Genomic DNA, 17,976 nt, shown 5'->3' on the forward strand with positions numbered 1-17,976 from the left:
TCAGCTATCGATGCTTGGCTAACTACCAGCATGGTTGCGGGGGGTAAGCTCAGCAAAATGGGTTTTGCTCTTCCACTGGTTTTTTTTACATTTTTATTTATTTCTTTTTTTTTTCCTCTGAATTTGATTTGTACCCAGAGGAGAGGAATGGCTGGGTGCTCCCTGGCCGGATGTTTAAGGCAAGGTAGAGTCAAGGGTTTAAGGCAAAAAAAATAAAAATAAAAAAAAGCCAGCTGACCAGCAGCAAGTCATATTCAAGGGCTGAAACACCTCAGTGCACTTCAATCAGTTCGGCTGCTGAGGTTCATGCAAGCTGAATGTGCATTTGCTCCTTCCTGCTGTTTGAATCATCTCTGCTACAAGCATACAGCATATGCCTTTTAAAAAAAAAAAAATCTTTTTTTTTTTGTTTTTTAAACACAAGTCTCAAGGCTTAGGATGCATTTACACTGCAAGTCTGCTGCTGGATTTACACTGCATGGTTCAAGTGACACAATTCTGATTTTTAATGGCACGGTCGGGAAATGCGTCACAGCAGTGTAAAGACGAGAAAAAAAAATTGTGTGGACTCAGTTAGGCTATACTCAGGTCGGAATCAGGCCTCTCCCATATGCGGAGAAAAATTGGATATGAAATTGGATATCTGCCAATGTGACGATAGTGTAAATGAACAATTTAGGTCCTCCCCGTCAACGTGAGCCTGAAAATACGGCAATCGTTGACGTATTGTAGATACACCTGTGTCTTCCCAAACAACACAAGTAAACACCTGTTAATCTAAACTGCAGTGAAAGCATACAGAAGACCATTTAAATATGATGTAAATATTATTCATTAGAGGTGTGCCCATCATTAAATAAGCAGAATAATTTCTGTGGCGGCACGTGGAGTAATGTGGAGGTTACTCTCATTTAAATTAATGGGGGGAAATGAGTCAGTCCAGACCAAATAAACCATAGCTAACATTTAATAGATCCATAGTATTATTTATTATTGTTCACTTCTCTCGCCGACACCGCCTAGAGGTGATGCTTTTGGAGTTCTTTACGAGCAACTTGGGCATCTGTCTCTCAGTTCTTAGTCTTGGGTACTTGAAATTTAGCGTGTACATGGAAATAGACACAAAATAAAAGATAAAGGTGTTAAATAAGAATTGGGCACTTATCCTTCAATGTAAATCCAGGAAAAGTGCCCGGTTGAACATTAGTGCCTATGTCCATTTATTTTGACTATTTTCACGTATTTTCAAGTATTATATGGCGATTGATACAGTAGATTCCGATAGGGTAGATCTAACTTGTCCATTTACACTTCAGTTGCATTGGCAAATAACCGATCCCATTGATATTTATTCTCTACGCTAGCATGAAGCATACCGGTATGTGAATTGTGCCACTAGTCTACGGAGCAAAAAAAACCCAACAACAAATAAACACACAAAAAAAAAAAAAAAAAAGTCACTACTACTATCTGAAGTAAATCCAGCCTTAGTTGTAAGCCTTAGTTGTTTGAACAGAGTCATGTGAATTAGTTCAAGAGGTTCATTTAGACACAAGTAGTGCTTGTCTATAGGCAATTGCAATCCCTTTTATGGAGGGCATCAACTATTTGCAGATTCTTGGACTCAGTCTATCTGCTGCGAATAGTGCCTTTCACTGTACTCTATCTACTCATTAACACGTGGTTATGAAGCATTTTTCTTTTACCACTACAGTACAGGCGGGTGAATGATGTAAGTCGAAATCAGCATTAAATGGACATATGAGCTTTACTATACGTATACAGTATTCGTGAAAAAGAAAATCTCATTGAAAGCTTCACATACCGTAGTAACGGATGGCTTTATTAATGGCCTGATCAATACTTGGTTAAAAGGAGTTGGCTCCACAGCCCAGCAGCCCATATTTATTGTTGATGAATGGACAATGAGTGAATTATAAATTAATCATAATCAACCCGCCAATAGCAATTATCCAATGCTAATACACCCCCTGTAAAAGATACATCACTGGCACTGGAAGTTGGGACAGCAGAGGGAGTTCTGGTATTTGTATTGGATTTATATACTTTGCGATAAAACTGCGCACAAATATTAAAACCCACAACAATGTCAACTAATACGGTAAATTAGTCATTCTTTTGTCTCACTTGCAAAAAAGAGGGGAAAATAAAATTTCAGCCTTCAACACAGAGTGTCATTGTTCGAGTTCACCCATGCATTTCAAGGTGTCTGCAACTTTTTTGGGGTGGCTTGTTAAAAGGGGATATAAGAATTTTACCAGAGTCACACTTGAGCAGCTCACCCCCCCCCCCCCCCCCCCCCCCAAAAAAAAAAAAAATGCTTATAGCTTCTACTGGGCTCGAGCACCTTCAACTGGCTGGAACAAAGAGCTACAGTGTGTGTGTGAGTGGGAAGCAGATGTGGGGATGTTTTGACAGCCTTGTATTCAGTAGAGAAGAGTGACGAAAGAGGCCACACACTGCCCCCTACTGGCAGTTATTGCGAGGGTGAATTCCATTACAATTTAAATATGCATTCATTTGCATTTTAAACACTGATTTATGCTCTCCTTCAAGCACACTTGTTGTAAAACAACTGTAAATTAGTTGACTCCATGCAAAAACATCATTTAGTACAGTTTAACGGGGCCATAAAGCATATTCAGGTATATCCAATACATATATGTATCTTAACAAAAATCTTAATTAGCCACCGCCCATTCAAGGGTTTATGCCACAGTTTACATTAAGATAAACTTTTGTTTATTCATATTTTATTTTGTTTAATTTTTGTTCTGGCCAACAGATGGAAATTAGCTTTGTGATAAATATGGTGCAGGCATTTCTTCGTCTTGTGATATATATGTGTACATTGTCCTAAGACAAAAAAACAAAAACAGAAGGGAAATCGACGCGTTACAGCAGAAATTTAAAAAACAAAAAAAACAGCATTGGTGATTGTTTTATTTCTATTATTTGATTTAAAATGTTTTTGTTATGGTTAACACAACAGTATAAGCTCTTTTTGATACTGAAATATAATTATCACCGTATCCATGAATTGTCAAATTTTATGTTTCACAAAACAAACAGAACAAGTGTAAAGTACTATATTACTGTATTTTCTAAGATGTCTAATTAGTTATTTACTTGCATTCCTGAACAAAAAAAATATCTCATGTATAAAATCGTGAATTGCGTTTGGATTTCCTCATTTCGCTCTTAGACATTAAAATATATACTCTGATTTTCAAAGAAAAGGCTTTTTTTTTCATGAAGAAAACATTCAATTCAACAGAAATACAGTTTAGACACCATGTTGGGGGGGGAAAGGTGCTTTAAGTAATAAGGACGTTTACAAGTGAAAACATTTGAACAGTAGTGTGTGTGTGTATATATGTATGTATATGTATTTATGTATATACATGTATGTATGTATATATATATATATATATATATATATGTATATATGTGTGTTTATGTATATATATGTATGTATATATATATATGTGTGTATGTATATATATGTATGTATGTATACATGTGTGTGTGTTTATGTATGTGTGTGTGTGTGTGTGTGTGTGTATATATGTGTATATATATATATATATATGTGTATATATATATATATATATATATATATATATACAGCGTGTGTGTGGATGGTACCACCATGCGACTCAGTTCAGTTGTGCAATGCTTGCAATTAACAATGATGAATTATTCAGGTATACAAAGGGAAGCACTACATAAACCATTCAGCCCCACAACGTGACGCATTCTCGGCCCGAGTTAATGGAATAATCGTCCCCTCTCATCTCGTCACCAGCGGCAAATGAGCAAACGTGTGAAAATCACCCACTCCAAAAAGGTCGTGTTTCGTTTTCTACTCTTCCATGGGTGATTATGAGGTCATGTTCGTCGTCTTTGCCTCATTAAAGAATTGCTCCCGTGCTGGTGACACGTTGATTGTTTGCACTGGAGGCGTAAATCTCAATACCTGATGCTCGTTAATGCTTGAGAGTTCTCATTTAACATCGCTGTTAACTTGAGAACAGACTTTTTAATGATGTTTGGACATCTGCAAGTTGGTCTACAGTCTGTTTAACAGATTACCGTACCTCTTGTGTGTGTTAACTGCTGGTAGACCACCCAAATATTGCCGGATCTGATTCATAACGTAAAATACAGCATTGTACCGATTCTTCCGATGACACAGAACCCAGTAAGGGGGGGACATTTACACAACTGTGCACCCTTTAACACAGTAACACGGCAGCCCACAATCAGTCAATATTTTTTTTATTTATTTTCCAAAATTTTTATTTTTTTTTCTGTGATGGTTGATACACCACAGTATGTTTAAGTACTTTTTATTGCGAAAATGTAATTATTGCTGTATCCATAAATTGTTTAACCCAAAATGTTGTAATGCATGCAACAGTTTTTGATTAAGATTTAGTTGCAGTTAATTATTAAAAGTATTTAAAATATTGTTTTTAACATTACGTATCACATTTGCATCCAATAAAAAAATAAGGCATAATAATAATAAAGCTGGGGCATCACCTTTCCTTTTAACAACACTCAATAAGCGTTTGGGAACTGTGGACACTAATTGTCGAAGCTTTTTTGGCGGAATTCTTTCCCATTCTTGCTTAATGTACATCTACAGTTGAGCAACAGTCTGGGGTCTCAGTTGTTGTATTTTGCGCTCCATAATGCACCATCCACTTTAATGGGAGATAGCTCTGGACTGCTGGCAGGCCACTCTAATACTCTTTTACTATGAAGCCAGGGACGTCCCTGAAAACATGTTGCTTGGATGGCAGCATATGTTGCTCCAAACCCTGTATGTACCTTTCAGCGTTAATGGTGCATTCACTGATGTGCAAGTTACCCCTGCCATGGGCACTAACACCACCCTCATACAATCGCATATGCTGTTTTTTTTAACTTTACACTGATAACAATCCAGACAGTCCATTTCCTCTTTGGTCCAGAGGACACGACGTCCAGGACTTCCCAGAATACTTTGAAATGTGGACTCATCAGCACACAGCACACTTTTCCGCTTTGCATCAGTCCATGTCAGATGAGCTCGGGCCCCGGGTGTTGTTGATCTATGGCTTTCGCGTTGCATGGTTGAGTTTTAACCTGCATTTGTAGATGTAGCGAAGAATTGTGTCAACTGACAATGGTTTTCTGAATTGTTCCTGAGCCCACGTGACAATATCCTTTACATGCCAGTTTTTAATACATTGCTGCCTGAGGGATCGAAGGTCACAGGCATTCAATGTTGGTCTTCAGCCTTGCCGCTTATGTGCAGAGATGTATCCAGATTCTCTGAATCCTTCGACATTATGGACCGCGATGATGAAATCCCTAAATTTGTTTGTTGGACTATTTGTTCATGCAGTTCACAAAGTTGTGAACCTCACCCCATCCTTGCCTGTGAACAACTGAGCCTTTCTGGGATGCTCTTTTTATACCAAACGATTGCACTCACCTGTTTCCAATTAACCAATTCCCCTGTGGAATGTTCGAAAGAGGTTTTTTAAGGATTTCACACTTTTGGAACATGTTGCAGGCGTCAAATTCAAAATGAGAGAATGTTTGCAAAAAAAATTAAAAAAATCTGTATCAGTTTCAACATTAAATATCTTGTCTTTGTAGTGTATTCAATTCAATATAGGTCGAAAAGGATTTGCAACTCATTCTGTTCTGTTTTTATTAAAATTTTATACGATGTCCCAACTTTCTTGGAATTGGGATTTATAAATCTACTACAGTTTTCGTCGACCGTAGTCTTACGGTATTTCGTCAACTCAAACAATTTAGATAACAAAATTATGACTGAACTGCACTCTAGTCAAAAGACTAAAACTGAATCAAAATTTGCTGTCATAATGAACTCTGCTGTGAGCAGATTTGACATGACAAAGCCACACGTAAATGCACACAGGTTGGGGAGACTAATTCACGACATTGTTGGGGGGCACACACACACACACGCAGTCAGTGACGAGTTTCATGCACGACTGCAGCCGACACGACAAATGCATAGCTTATAGCGGGTCCGCCATGATAAAAGCAAGAGTGGCAACACGGGGGCACGCAAGCGGCAGCTTCTCGAGCCAGCCGCCTGCGTCTGTGTCATATTAAAAATGAAGCTGTTACAGCTTGTCACAAGCCGCACTGCCTCTCAATTTCCCGTTTCTTAGTGTGTTTGCCACTAGTGTGTGTGTGGGGGGGAGAAACTACATGTTGTGGAAATGGCACACATTCCTCCCCTCACGCAGAGTTGATAGCGAGACAGGCGCTAAATTGATGACGTTTCATCCGGATTAATAAATTAGAGGGCCAACTTGTACTGGAATACATTTACATCTCGATGAGTTTACGGGTCTGACACACAAGCTCATATCCGGCTTTTTCTGCCTCCTTGTCCTACCTCGCTCAGAGGAAGAACAATACAAGGTGTACCAGAAATGTTTCCGGACTGGTGTCACAAGAGATATATTTTAAACCAAACTACAAATGCTGAGTTTCTCCCTCTATGTGGGACAGAGGACATCTACGCGTCTACAGAGAACCTACGGCATTGGCTTCGTTCAGCGTGCGAGAAGGGACAAGCCCTCTTTTTGGCAGGACAACTCATGCTGCATTGCCATGACAACATGCCTTCTCACAGCGCTCCGAGCATCCGGCGGTTCCTGGCCGAGAAGATCATTGCTGTACTGAAACAACCACATGGACTGTGGAAGAAAAACTACATGTGAGAAGACTTGAGACTTATGACTTGCAAAGCAATAACTTGGTCCCGCCTCTCCGGTATAGAAAATGGATGGTGGATAATATTTCAAAATGACCAAAAGTTAATCCATCCATTCTCTGAGCCGCTTATCCTCACAAGGGTCGCGGGAGTGCTGGAGCCTATCCCAGCTATCTTCGGGCAGGAGGCAGGGTACACCCTGAACTGGTTGCCAGCCAATCGCAGCGCACATACGAACAAAAAACCATCCGCACTCACATTCACACCTACGGGTAATTTAAAGTCTTCAATTAACCTACCATGCATGTTTTTTGGGATGTGGGAGGAAACCGGAGTGCCCGGAGAAAACCCACGCAGGCACGGGGAGAACACGCAAACTCCACACAGGCGGGGCCAAGGATTGAACCCCGGTCCTCAGAACTGTGAGGCAGATGCTCTACCCAGTCCACACCGTGCCGCTTTTCAAAAATATGAAATTAATAAAACAATAAAAAACAAATATCATTTCTTAATTAACTTTTAACAGTTTTTGTTGTCCATTTTCAAAATCAATTGTGGCCTTTTGAGCATAAAGGTTTGCTCAACCTTCTTCCAACAGCTACGGAAGACGGCAAAAGAAGACAAAAACCCCCGTCTGAAAAGGGCAACTGACTTGAGAGCAGGCACATCAACACCTGTCATCTCGAACCCTCCAGATGTTCACCCAAATGTCTCGTGACATTCATCCATCACTCGGCGAAAAGTCATAACCTTCTGCATCGCGCCTCCTCGGGAGGCGTCGGGAGTCTGGGTAGCAAAAGTGCACCAGGAGAAAGTGAGAGGCGAAAGGTTAAGCTCTGACAGCGCTGCAGGGGATCGTGGCTGTCAGGTACACGCTTTGAAAAAGCAGAGAAATGCCTGGTGTTTATGGTTTACAGCGGGTAATAAGGACAAAGCGGCACAGTCAAGGAGCCCCACGGGTGGCTGGCTGATGGACAGGATGTGTTATTTGCCATAAATCACAATGAAGTTAGTCTGCATGGTAAATGGCTTGTCAATATGGCACCAAAGCACTATTATGCGCAACTTTTTCGCTCTGATGTAGCATTTCACAAACATGAAGCGATTTTGAGTATTTATGCGATAACAAGCATCATTGAAATACCAACGTTAAACACAATGCGTTTGGTTACGCTGAACTTCTAATTTCGTAGAAAAATTATCAAATACAACCTATATTGATGTACATTCGTAGTCCTCAAGTGGAAAGAGAATTTAACCACCATATAAAATCTTGTATACATATATCGCTATATTGGCTTCTTTTAAGCGATAGTTTCATGAGTTTCTGCAGTGTACTTGGTGTAATGCCCTCGCTTGTGGGAAAGGAGAGCCACATGCACTTTTCAGCCTTTTATTGAAGCTGCTGTGGGCCACAGGTTGGCCACACGCATGTACTTGGACACTACAATACGTGCAGTATTTTCCATACATTTTATGCTTGCAATTAGTTTTTTTGTATACAGATATGATTACATTTTAAAAAAAATAAGTGTGAGGATAGGCGGCTCAGAAAATGCATGGATGGAAGTTTAGAGCATGTGGGAAGGGTGAAACTATTAAAAATGTTTTTACATGCTTTCTATATCGCGGATTTTCACCTGCTACACTGTATTGACTAATCGTATTGCTCATATTGTACTGAGCAGACAGATTTTTTTCGTGGCGTCACACTTTCACACCTTCTGTGGTATACATTAAAAAAGCCAAAGAAAAAGCAAAGAGCGCGTGCATCCACCAGATTGTATGTGGTGTTTTGACTTCGGAGGTTCCGTTGTACAGTATTCCCTCACACATTCGCAATTCGCCACTTGCGAGCTCACCTATTTGCAGATTTCGTTTTGGAATCTGTTCTCTATTATTTGCTGAAAAAGTCACCCGTTCACTATTTTTGTGGTCAGGCCAAAGCCCTGTCTAATAAAAAGTTCTACTTTGGCGCCATCTTGTGACATCTTGGTGCCAATGAATGGTGTCAATGTTGAAGTGAAGGAGAGGAGCTTGTACCATATCCAGGTAAAGCCCCGCCTAATAGGAAATCTGTTTGTCACCATTTTGTGGCATCTCTGTGCAATTTTAAACCTTTTGGAGGGTTTGTCAATTACTCACAGATTTTCGCTTTTTGCGGCAGGACTCGGGCTTGTGGAACTGTATGTTTTGCATTGTATCAATCATAAACTAGTAAACGCTGTGTTTTGACAATTATCTAAGCTTCTAAATAAATTCTGACTCTCCAAATGACCTTGAACGGTCGGTCGCTGTATATCAGGTATATATAAGCTTCTAAATAAATTCTGACTCCCACCTCTGGCTGCACGGAGAGTAATAAAATCAAGAAAAATGGACTTCTACTAAAAACAGCATTTTACATCCACTGTAGCCTGTTTTGATCTGCTCAGATGAATCACCTGTCGTCCTTGAGTGCAATTTGCGGTCCAGCGTCACCTCTGACCTGGGAGGTTAGGCTTTGTGCATTTCTTTAGGTCATGAGGGAAGCTCATAAGCATGTTAGTACACACGCACACGCTTCAAAGTCAAAGACGCACAGCAACTAGGTTAGCAGAGTGTAAAATTAGAATTATACACCAGCGCTGAGGCTAGCCAGTCAGTCAGTTTTATTTGGGAGTGCATTGGCAAGCAAAAAGGTGTTGGGTAGCAATCGCTGTCAGATGCCTGGCATGTTTTTGTTTTCTTTTTGGATGGAAATAACAGCCACACTTTCGTGATCGTGAACACTTCCAGTCACTGCTAGGCTTTGTTTACGATCAAACAAAAGGCAGTAGCCCCCACCATACGTTCCGCATCATTAAAAGGCTGTATTGTTGTTGAAGTGCTATGTTCAACTATCATTCTTGTCGAAATCGCCTTTCTTTTCCTTACCTCCGCAATGACGGGGCTTTTTTTTTTTTTTTTTTTTTCTCCTCCCCCCTAGAAATTGCATAGAACGTGTTGTTTCTTTCCAGCACATCAAGTCGCATTCTAACAGCCGACGTCTACCACAAAGTTTGGTACTTTAATACCTATGGGCTTTCTCTTTTGCATTTAATGATCATTCATAAGAACAAAGTTTCCTGTTCAGCTCTGATCTCACATAAAAAAAACTGACCTTAAATCGTGACAAAAAAAAAAAAAAAAAATCACATTGGGGTGGCGGGGGCTAACCTCTGACCTATTGTAGTGAGTAGAGGAGCTTCATTTTTAGATGAAAGTAGTCCTTTGCTGTCGTCTTGCGGTATTTGTATGCAATTCCACTGCAGTGTGAAGGTTTTTAGGGGTGGCCTTAATTATTCGCATTTGCTGACCCCCATGTCACTCATCCCAAGTCCCGCCTTTTTAAAAAAGCACACATTCAAAGTAAGAGATACTACAGTGTAGAACTTGGATGTGGACAAAAATACCTGCACCTTACATACTGTACATATTCTGTAATAGTATTATATATAAATCTTTTCAGATATACTGTATATCGCCGACAAGATAAATCCATGGTCGCTACTTCATGGATTTTCAGCCATAGTGGGGGGTTCTCGAATGTGACCCTCGTGGTAAACGTGACTACTATACAAAAATTTTTGGGAGGGCACCAATTATTTACAGTATTTCGCTGTTCGCAGCAGGGCTTGGTCCCTATAGCGAGCCAAGGATGCTGTGTTGCAGGCTGTTTGCTAAAATGTTTGGATTGGATCAAATTGGAGTAGGAACACTTTTTTTTTTTTTTTTTTGTCATCCCCTTGGAGCTTCGGCAAAGTGTGACTGCCCATAAGTAGCTTGGATAATTATATTTATTCAATGGGACGGCACGCCGCATGCACACAACTGCTTGTGTTACACCTTCGGCGCAACGTTGGGGTAAGTGATTCCTAACCACTGAGGTGAGAAATGTGTGAGAGATCATTTGGTGTGCTGTGGGAAATGATCAAATTTCACACATGTATAGATATATAATGAATACATACATACATCATTTAACTTCCACTAAATGGCAGACTTTACAATTAACCTGCGTACACAAATGTTGCCATTTATATAACATAATACCTTTGTGTACAAATAAACTTAAAGATTTCACATTGAGAGAGTACATTTGTGATTATCATTTCAGGTGTTTGTTCTGTTGGTGCGCCGTGAGATATTTCTGCTGTAAAATATACCAATGTGCCTCAATAGAGGTTGAAAGTGGTTAAGACAATCTCTGCCGCCAATCTGCTGTCACTAAATAGTTGTTAGTTATTTGCACTTTCACCTCAAATGATACTTAAAATTCATCAGCTTCATTGAATGCCATACTGCCGCCGTCCTCACCCTTGGGAAATCATGCGACACAGCAAAACTCATTTACTTATTTTTGGGTTTGAGTCCTTTCCCGCATCCTCCGTGCGCTCCCTCCCATCCTAATTTAGGGCCACTCGCTCTTCCGAAATCCACTTGTATGTGGGCTTATTCCGTCAGGGAGAATTTTCCATCTCGCTCGGTGCTCGTCCCGTCTCATAAATGCAACTGACTTTCAGGTGCCCTCTTTGCCACTCGTTGCCAATGCGCAAATTTATTCGCTGTAATGTATTCAAATTGAAGTGCGCCTAAACAAACTTTTCTAATTGCGCCGGTTGCACACACACACACACACACACACACCCACACAGTGGCACACAGTGGCACACAGCCACTCTGCCATTGTGAGCCAAAGTGACAATAAGGTTGGGTTTGAGCAGCTAATTGCGGGCAAACCGCTCTCGCCTTTTTTACACTAGTCACAAAAGGTTACGGATATGGGGGCTTTCAGGTGAAATTTCAGGATGAATTTAAAATGCACTATAATCTTTCCAGAGGAACTGAATTTGACTTAATCTAAGCTTTTGAATGCAGGTCCAACTCTTCAATGTTTTCTAACCCTAACGTTAAGCCTTTTTGCTAAACTTGCTGACTGAAAATTTTTCCAGATGAGAATAGTGTCCCAAAACAATTTGGGTGGTACATTTTTCATTTTTGACACTGGCTTTATCATAACACAGGGGGGCCGGGGGGTTGGGGGGTCTAGCACAGTGTTTGGGGGGGGGGGGGATGTGGGGCTTGCCCCCCCCCCCCCAGACCTTTTATGCCTTTCTGTGACTCTCTCTCTGTATCGCTGTTGAAATCTGCCGATGACAGTCTGTGACCGCAAAGGTTATAGTGCAATTTCGCGTCATCCTGGAATTTCACCAAAAGCCAAACATCTCTAACTTTTTGTGCGTCATCTTTTTTTTTTTTTTAAATCATTTTTCATTCAAAAAGTTACAAATGATGGGAACAGAATGTGGCACGCAACTCACTGTACGAGATGCAATAAGACTCCACCTTTGAATTCATCGGAGAGACATTTTATGTGCCTCGATAAGTGCTGCTGTTTTGGTGAGCGATGAAGTGTGAATGAATGTGTGTACAAAACCAAAGGTCTTATGTTAATACCTGTTTTTTTTTTTTCATCATAGGAGAAAAGGGAAGGTTAATTTCAATTAAGTGGATGACGCACACAGTGACTAACCAACGTTTGAGGTTCCGCTATATTTGCTAATGGCTCCATCCATCTATGTGCTCAGCGACCATTCTGCTCATCCGCAATTCGGCAAAGGCTAATTTGGCCGATTAGGAGGAAGTGCGGAATGCAAACTATCCACCAAACTGTCTGTGTTGTTTGTCGGGAGAACAGAACTCATGCAGTAAGACGCTTAAAAAATAGTGGGTATGTTTTCATTGCTACAAGAAGCTACAGTATTTATTTGCAGAAGATAGGGATCAAATAGCACAAAACCATGAGTAATTGACACCCCCTGAAAATATTACAACTGCCTGTATTAATACCACAAACTACAATCCTAAAACAGTTTAATACCATTTCAAACTCATTTTACAACATGACCCCTAAAAATAATGTTCTAAAAAAAAAATTATGCGCCGGAAGTGCGCGTGTACATGCACATGCGGTAAAAACTTTGTAATTTCCACGAACAACCCAGATTAAATTTAGCCTCCCCGTTATACAAATCTTGTCTCTCAGTTGAGATGTATCACTTCAGCATGCTTTCTTGGACCAACTGTACTACTTTCCTTCTTAGGCAGGGCTTTGGCGCCATCTTGTGAGATTTTAGGACTTTTCAGAGAACGCACAAAACCGCCAATAGGTGAGTTTTTCAGCGAATAGCAGACGACAGGTTAAAAAATAAAAACTTGAAAAAGGTGAATTGTGACTGTGTCGGTAATTACATTTTGAAGCAGATTCGGATAAAAGTGCAAATAGAGGAATTTATTTTCACTTTCAGCGTTACTGTCCGCTGACATGTGGGCCAAGTTGGGGCTGTGACCCTTCACATCTGGTAAACGGAGCTCTTGTGAAACAAGCATTTTGCAGTTGGCGCCTGTTTTGAAAAGTGTTACGCGCCACCTACGGGACTAGCGTGTAACAGTATCACCCTACACGTCATGGTATCGCAATCAAACAAATCAGACGGACATGTTTGAGATTTTGGGGCCTTGGCGGAGGTCTGCGGTATCAGGAAATCGCATGGGATGGTGCCGGTCGAACAGTAAACACACATGATTGCACACTGTGGAGCGGTGTGTCCAAGGACTGTCGATTCACACAGAGACCAACAATGCAGACAAAGCGCATCCTCTGACTGCTAGTATGCTTCCTCACATCTGAGTGATGCATAACAGATGTGTTTTCAAGAATAGGAACAATACCTGGGAAGCAGGAATATGTTGGAAAGACATGGAAAGAGACGCACAACCTGTATGTTTTATTTTTATTTTTTTTTTCAGCTGGGGTTAGCATGTGCATAAATTTTATGCACTCCTATCGGTTGCCTATGAGAAGAAACGCACAATTGAAGATATCCAGCTGAGCATGAATTATGAATCAGCTGCCTGCTTGGATCTGCAGCGTTTGAAGGGGAGGCCTACGAGGACGTGGAGAAAAGAGAGCACAAAGCTCAGAGCTGTAATAGCGCGAGGAAAAAAGAAAGTGGGAATGTTTCCAGAATTATGTCGCATGTTAAACGAGTCAGTCAAAATTCAGTCTCAAATATTGAATTGGGTAACTATCATCATCGATTATTAATTAATGATCGTTTCTAATTTGATGACTTTTTCCTCCTAAAAGTATTTCTTTGCGTAATATTAAGATTTTATTTTGCCATACAATTGCATCTTTTATTCTGATTAAATTCGATTTGTCATGCCACTATGACTTTAAGTTATTAAAGTAAAATAAATGTGACTTTTTTTCTCTAAGATTGATCCTCATAAAATTATGATTTTTGTTGTTGTTGTAGGACTTTTGGTGGTTGGCTGGGGGAGTGGCATTGGGTCCCTGCGGCCCCCACTGGATGGCCGGTTGTCGGGGCGCCTCGGTGGGGCCGGCGGACCGCCCTGGGTCCCTCGGTGTGGGACGTGTCCCGTCCGCCGGGCTGCTCTCCGGTGGACCCCTGGGCCTGACCACGCCCCTCGATTGATTGGGTGGGGTCCTCAGCCTCCGCGGTGCAGCCACAGCAATTGCAGGACGCTTCTGTCAGTCTTTGTGCATGTAAAACGGTAAAACTCTCATCCTGTAGACTATTATTATTTACATAATTAATGCCACCACACTTCAGTTTTACAGCCAGTTTCATGACCCTTGTCCTGCATGCTTCTTCACCTGTCCTTGTCCTGTTCTATCTTGTCCTGTCCTTCCCTCACAGGGTGGAGCACTACAGCCCCATGCAACACTCCTATTTAATGTTTCATTGTTGTAGATAACAAGTAATAAGATTTACTTCTCTCATCCTGTTTATCTGTTTGTCTTTGTTTCCCTCTCCCTTCTAGAAACTTTGTTCTGTTCGACTGATCAAGTCTGATTCTCAATAAACCTCAATTATAATACCACAGCGGAAGCTAAAAAACTCAACTGTGTCACCGTAAAACTGTTCCGGCATAAAAAGGATACAGATTTTCCATTCTGCTTGACCTAACAGCCGAACAGGACAAAAAAAAAAGCACAGAAAATAAAAATAATAATAATAATAAACAAAATAATTGGAAGAGGACCTGAAGTGCTGATGCGTCTTCCATCTCATTTGTGAAATGTGAAACGAAGAAATGGAAACTCCGTTTTAACATTCTTCACTACTATTTTTGAGCTGGGAAGTGACAAAATGTTGTCTGAAGCTTAGGTCTTTAGTTGTACAAATGCATTTTCAGAATAATACGAAATAATGTCACAGATATACTGCAAATTATACCACTTGAAACTGAAGTTTTAAACTAAATAAAATTTAAAAAAGACCGTTACGTTGAAAAGAAGTTTAAAGGCAAGACAGCCAAGCCGCCGGGGCAATTTCCCCTCCTTTGTCTTCAGGCATCGTGCTGCTGTGGCCGTCGAAAAATAGTTAGCTCTACAACTACCACCATAAAGACTAACATTAAACAGTGATGTAGTAGGCCTAGGTGTTCATCAAAAACCAAGAAAGAGGATTTTATTCCTAAAAAGTATATTTATTTTTGTGAACATTAACACTTTGCTTAAATATAGGAAAATACAAAACACCTTAAAATGTATCGCAAATAAAAGTTAAATATGAATGTAATTTTTTTTTAACAAAGATTAAATTCAATTTATTGTTCTTAAAAGTTAAATAATACTGAACTGTACTTAAAAATATATAATAGAAATAAAAAATATGAGCAAAAACGACTACTAGGTTTAAAAAAAGTTTACACAGGCTGTAAGCATAGCAACAACCTTTATACTAGTATGTTTGACAAAATTATGTTTTAAATGTTAATTTTATTTAATTCAATGATACTTTCATGTACCACTAGAGGGAGGCCACATAACACTAGGGGTATTCATACCACACTTTGGGAAACGCCGATATCGGAAATTATAAACTTTTGGGGGTTGTCAATTTCTGGTGGATTTTCATTATTTGTGGCATGGCTCAGTCCCAATCCCCCATGAATAGCGGGGGAATAGTTACCGTTTGTGTGTTAGTATCAAGTGGTTTAGACGGTGCAAATATTTGACCGACAGACCCTCTGGGAGCCTGCAACCCACACTACGGTACAGCACTAGATACTATCAATGTTCAAATATTAGGTGGTCGGTACCCCATGGTCTTGTTTGATGTAATCAGGCCATTGAATTGAAATAATTGTGAAAATTCGGATCTCTTTACATCTTGTTTATCTACAGATGCTGAATTTGGCCTGACCTAGAGAGAGAGGGGAGAGAGAGAGAATGGAGAGAGAGAGAGACTTACAAGTCAGAGCGTCTGCCTAGACTCTCTTCCACATCGTCTCACGCTGCCTCTTGCATCCACATCTCCTCCTCCCTCTGCTGCCTCTCTTGCTCCTTCCTGCTATTCAGTCCTCCCTCCCTCTTCCATCCTCACGTCCATGTGAAACGCGCAACGCCACTTGCGTGCGTGCATGTGTGTGCTCTTCCGAACGAGGGGGGGGGGATTAAAAACAAAAGCGGGGGCACATGCTCATTGAGGAGGTGAAGGAGAAGAAGAAGAGGAGGAGGAGGAGGAGGGTGAAACACGCGTGCAGGCTTTTTTCATTGAGTGCCTTCGCCCTGAGCCGAGCAACAGCATGGATCTCTCCTTCATGGCCGCCCAGGTGAGTCTTCATGTTGTAACTTTTCATTTTAAGGGTGCTTTGGTTTTAAAAAGCATCAATCATTCTAAGATGCAACTAAACTGCGTCACCAAAACAACTTCGACTCACTTTAACTGTGACGTACATCCCCCCCCCCCTTGATGTACTTTCTTTGCCACGATAATAGTGGGAGTGAAGCTTGAGATCGGGGGTGACGATGACCCACATAGGGGTGAAAAGTCATGGCTTAAATTTAGGGATTCAAAATGGGTAAACCACAATCCATTCGTTTTTAACACCACCTATCCTGGTCAGGGTTGCGACATACAACCATTTATACTCACATTCTCATTAACCACTATACGGTCAGTGAAAAAATAGGTCTTTTATTTTTTAGAGCTTTATGCCATTTTATTGATCATCAAGCAAGCACATAAATTCTTGTCTTTTTTTAATCCATGTTTGTTGTAGTAAATTGTCATCTGTGTTTGTTGTCATTAGTTCAAGTCCAGAATTTGTTGACATTATGGCACTAGATGATAGATTTCCAGGGCTTCCTCCCATATTCCAAAAACATGCATGTTACATTCATCAAAGACTCGAAATTGTCCATAGATGTGAATGGGAATGGTTTGTCTATATGTGCCCTGCGATTGCCTGGCAACCAGTCCAGCGTGTACCTTGCATCTCGCCCAAAGTCACCTGTGATAATTGAATAATCAATTGATATAATGTACTGTATATTAACAATTTACGTACTGTGTGACCTGCAACCAGTCCTGGTTGTATTCCCTGGGATAGTCTCCAGGTGACCTGCGACTCTAATGATGAGAAGCGCTATGGAAAATGGGGCTGTTGAGGGCCAATTTGCTAACCAAAACAGCAGCACCCACCAAGGCATGTAAACAATTTTGAAAATGTGTCTTCATACCGCGTAATGTAATTTTAGTTCCCTGCGCACAGCCATATCCGTGTACTGCACTGGCAAAAGTTTTATTTTCACCACCACGCAAGGTCTTTTGAAATTTGTTACAATAATCTGATGTCCTAAATTACTAGTTTCATATGCGCCCCTTCCCCCTGTTCAGTGAAAATGTATCAGCAGATTTGGAATATTAATCATTTAATCATTCTATCATCAACTAAAAAGTGTGAATTTGAGAAAATTATCCTATTTCCTGAGTTAGATAAAGTCCTTAAAATCCATCTTGAAGGTTACCTTGAATCATCTCAATGTTTTTTCTATAGTTAAGATCATTACTCAACATTTAATATCGTTGACCATTTTGTCCACCTTAATTCTCACGTCTTGGTGATGAAAAGCCTCACTTGTGTCACTCTCCACTTCTTTGTCGCTGCATCCTCCTCGGCTGAAAGTGACATACAGCAGTGCTGCATGTAATAGCAGCTCTTGCTGCTGTCGCTGACAGTTGCGCAGAACTGGTTGCCAGCCAATCGCAGGGCACATACAAACAACTAACCATTCGCACACACATTCACACCTACGGGCAATTTAGAGTCGTCAATTAACCTACCATACATGTTTTTGGGAT

The 17,976-nt window shown here is 40.6% G+C and overlaps 1 protein-coding gene across 1 annotated transcript in view; it reads left to right on the top strand.

Moving 5' to 3' along the window:
- The window catches only part of LOC133488261 (uncharacterized protein C14orf132), a 100,064-nt gene that overhangs the window by 54,395 nt on the left and 27,693 nt on the right, over positions 1–17,976 (top strand). Inside the window, 3 exon segments of the mRNA XM_061795906.1 lie at positions 14,119–14,377; positions 16,017–16,374; positions 16,377–16,444. Of these exon segments, the coding sequence (XP_061651890.1) occupies positions 16,308–16,374; positions 16,377–16,444 (135 nt within the window). The 5' untranslated portion in view covers positions 14,119–14,377; positions 16,017–16,307.

The sequence above is a fragment of the Phyllopteryx taeniolatus genome, chromosome 13 (assembly GCF_024500385.1).
Source record: "Phyllopteryx taeniolatus isolate TA_2022b chromosome 13, UOR_Ptae_1.2, whole genome shotgun sequence".
Classification (NCBI taxonomy): Eukaryota; Metazoa; Chordata; class Actinopteri; order Syngnathiformes; family Syngnathidae; genus Phyllopteryx; species Phyllopteryx taeniolatus.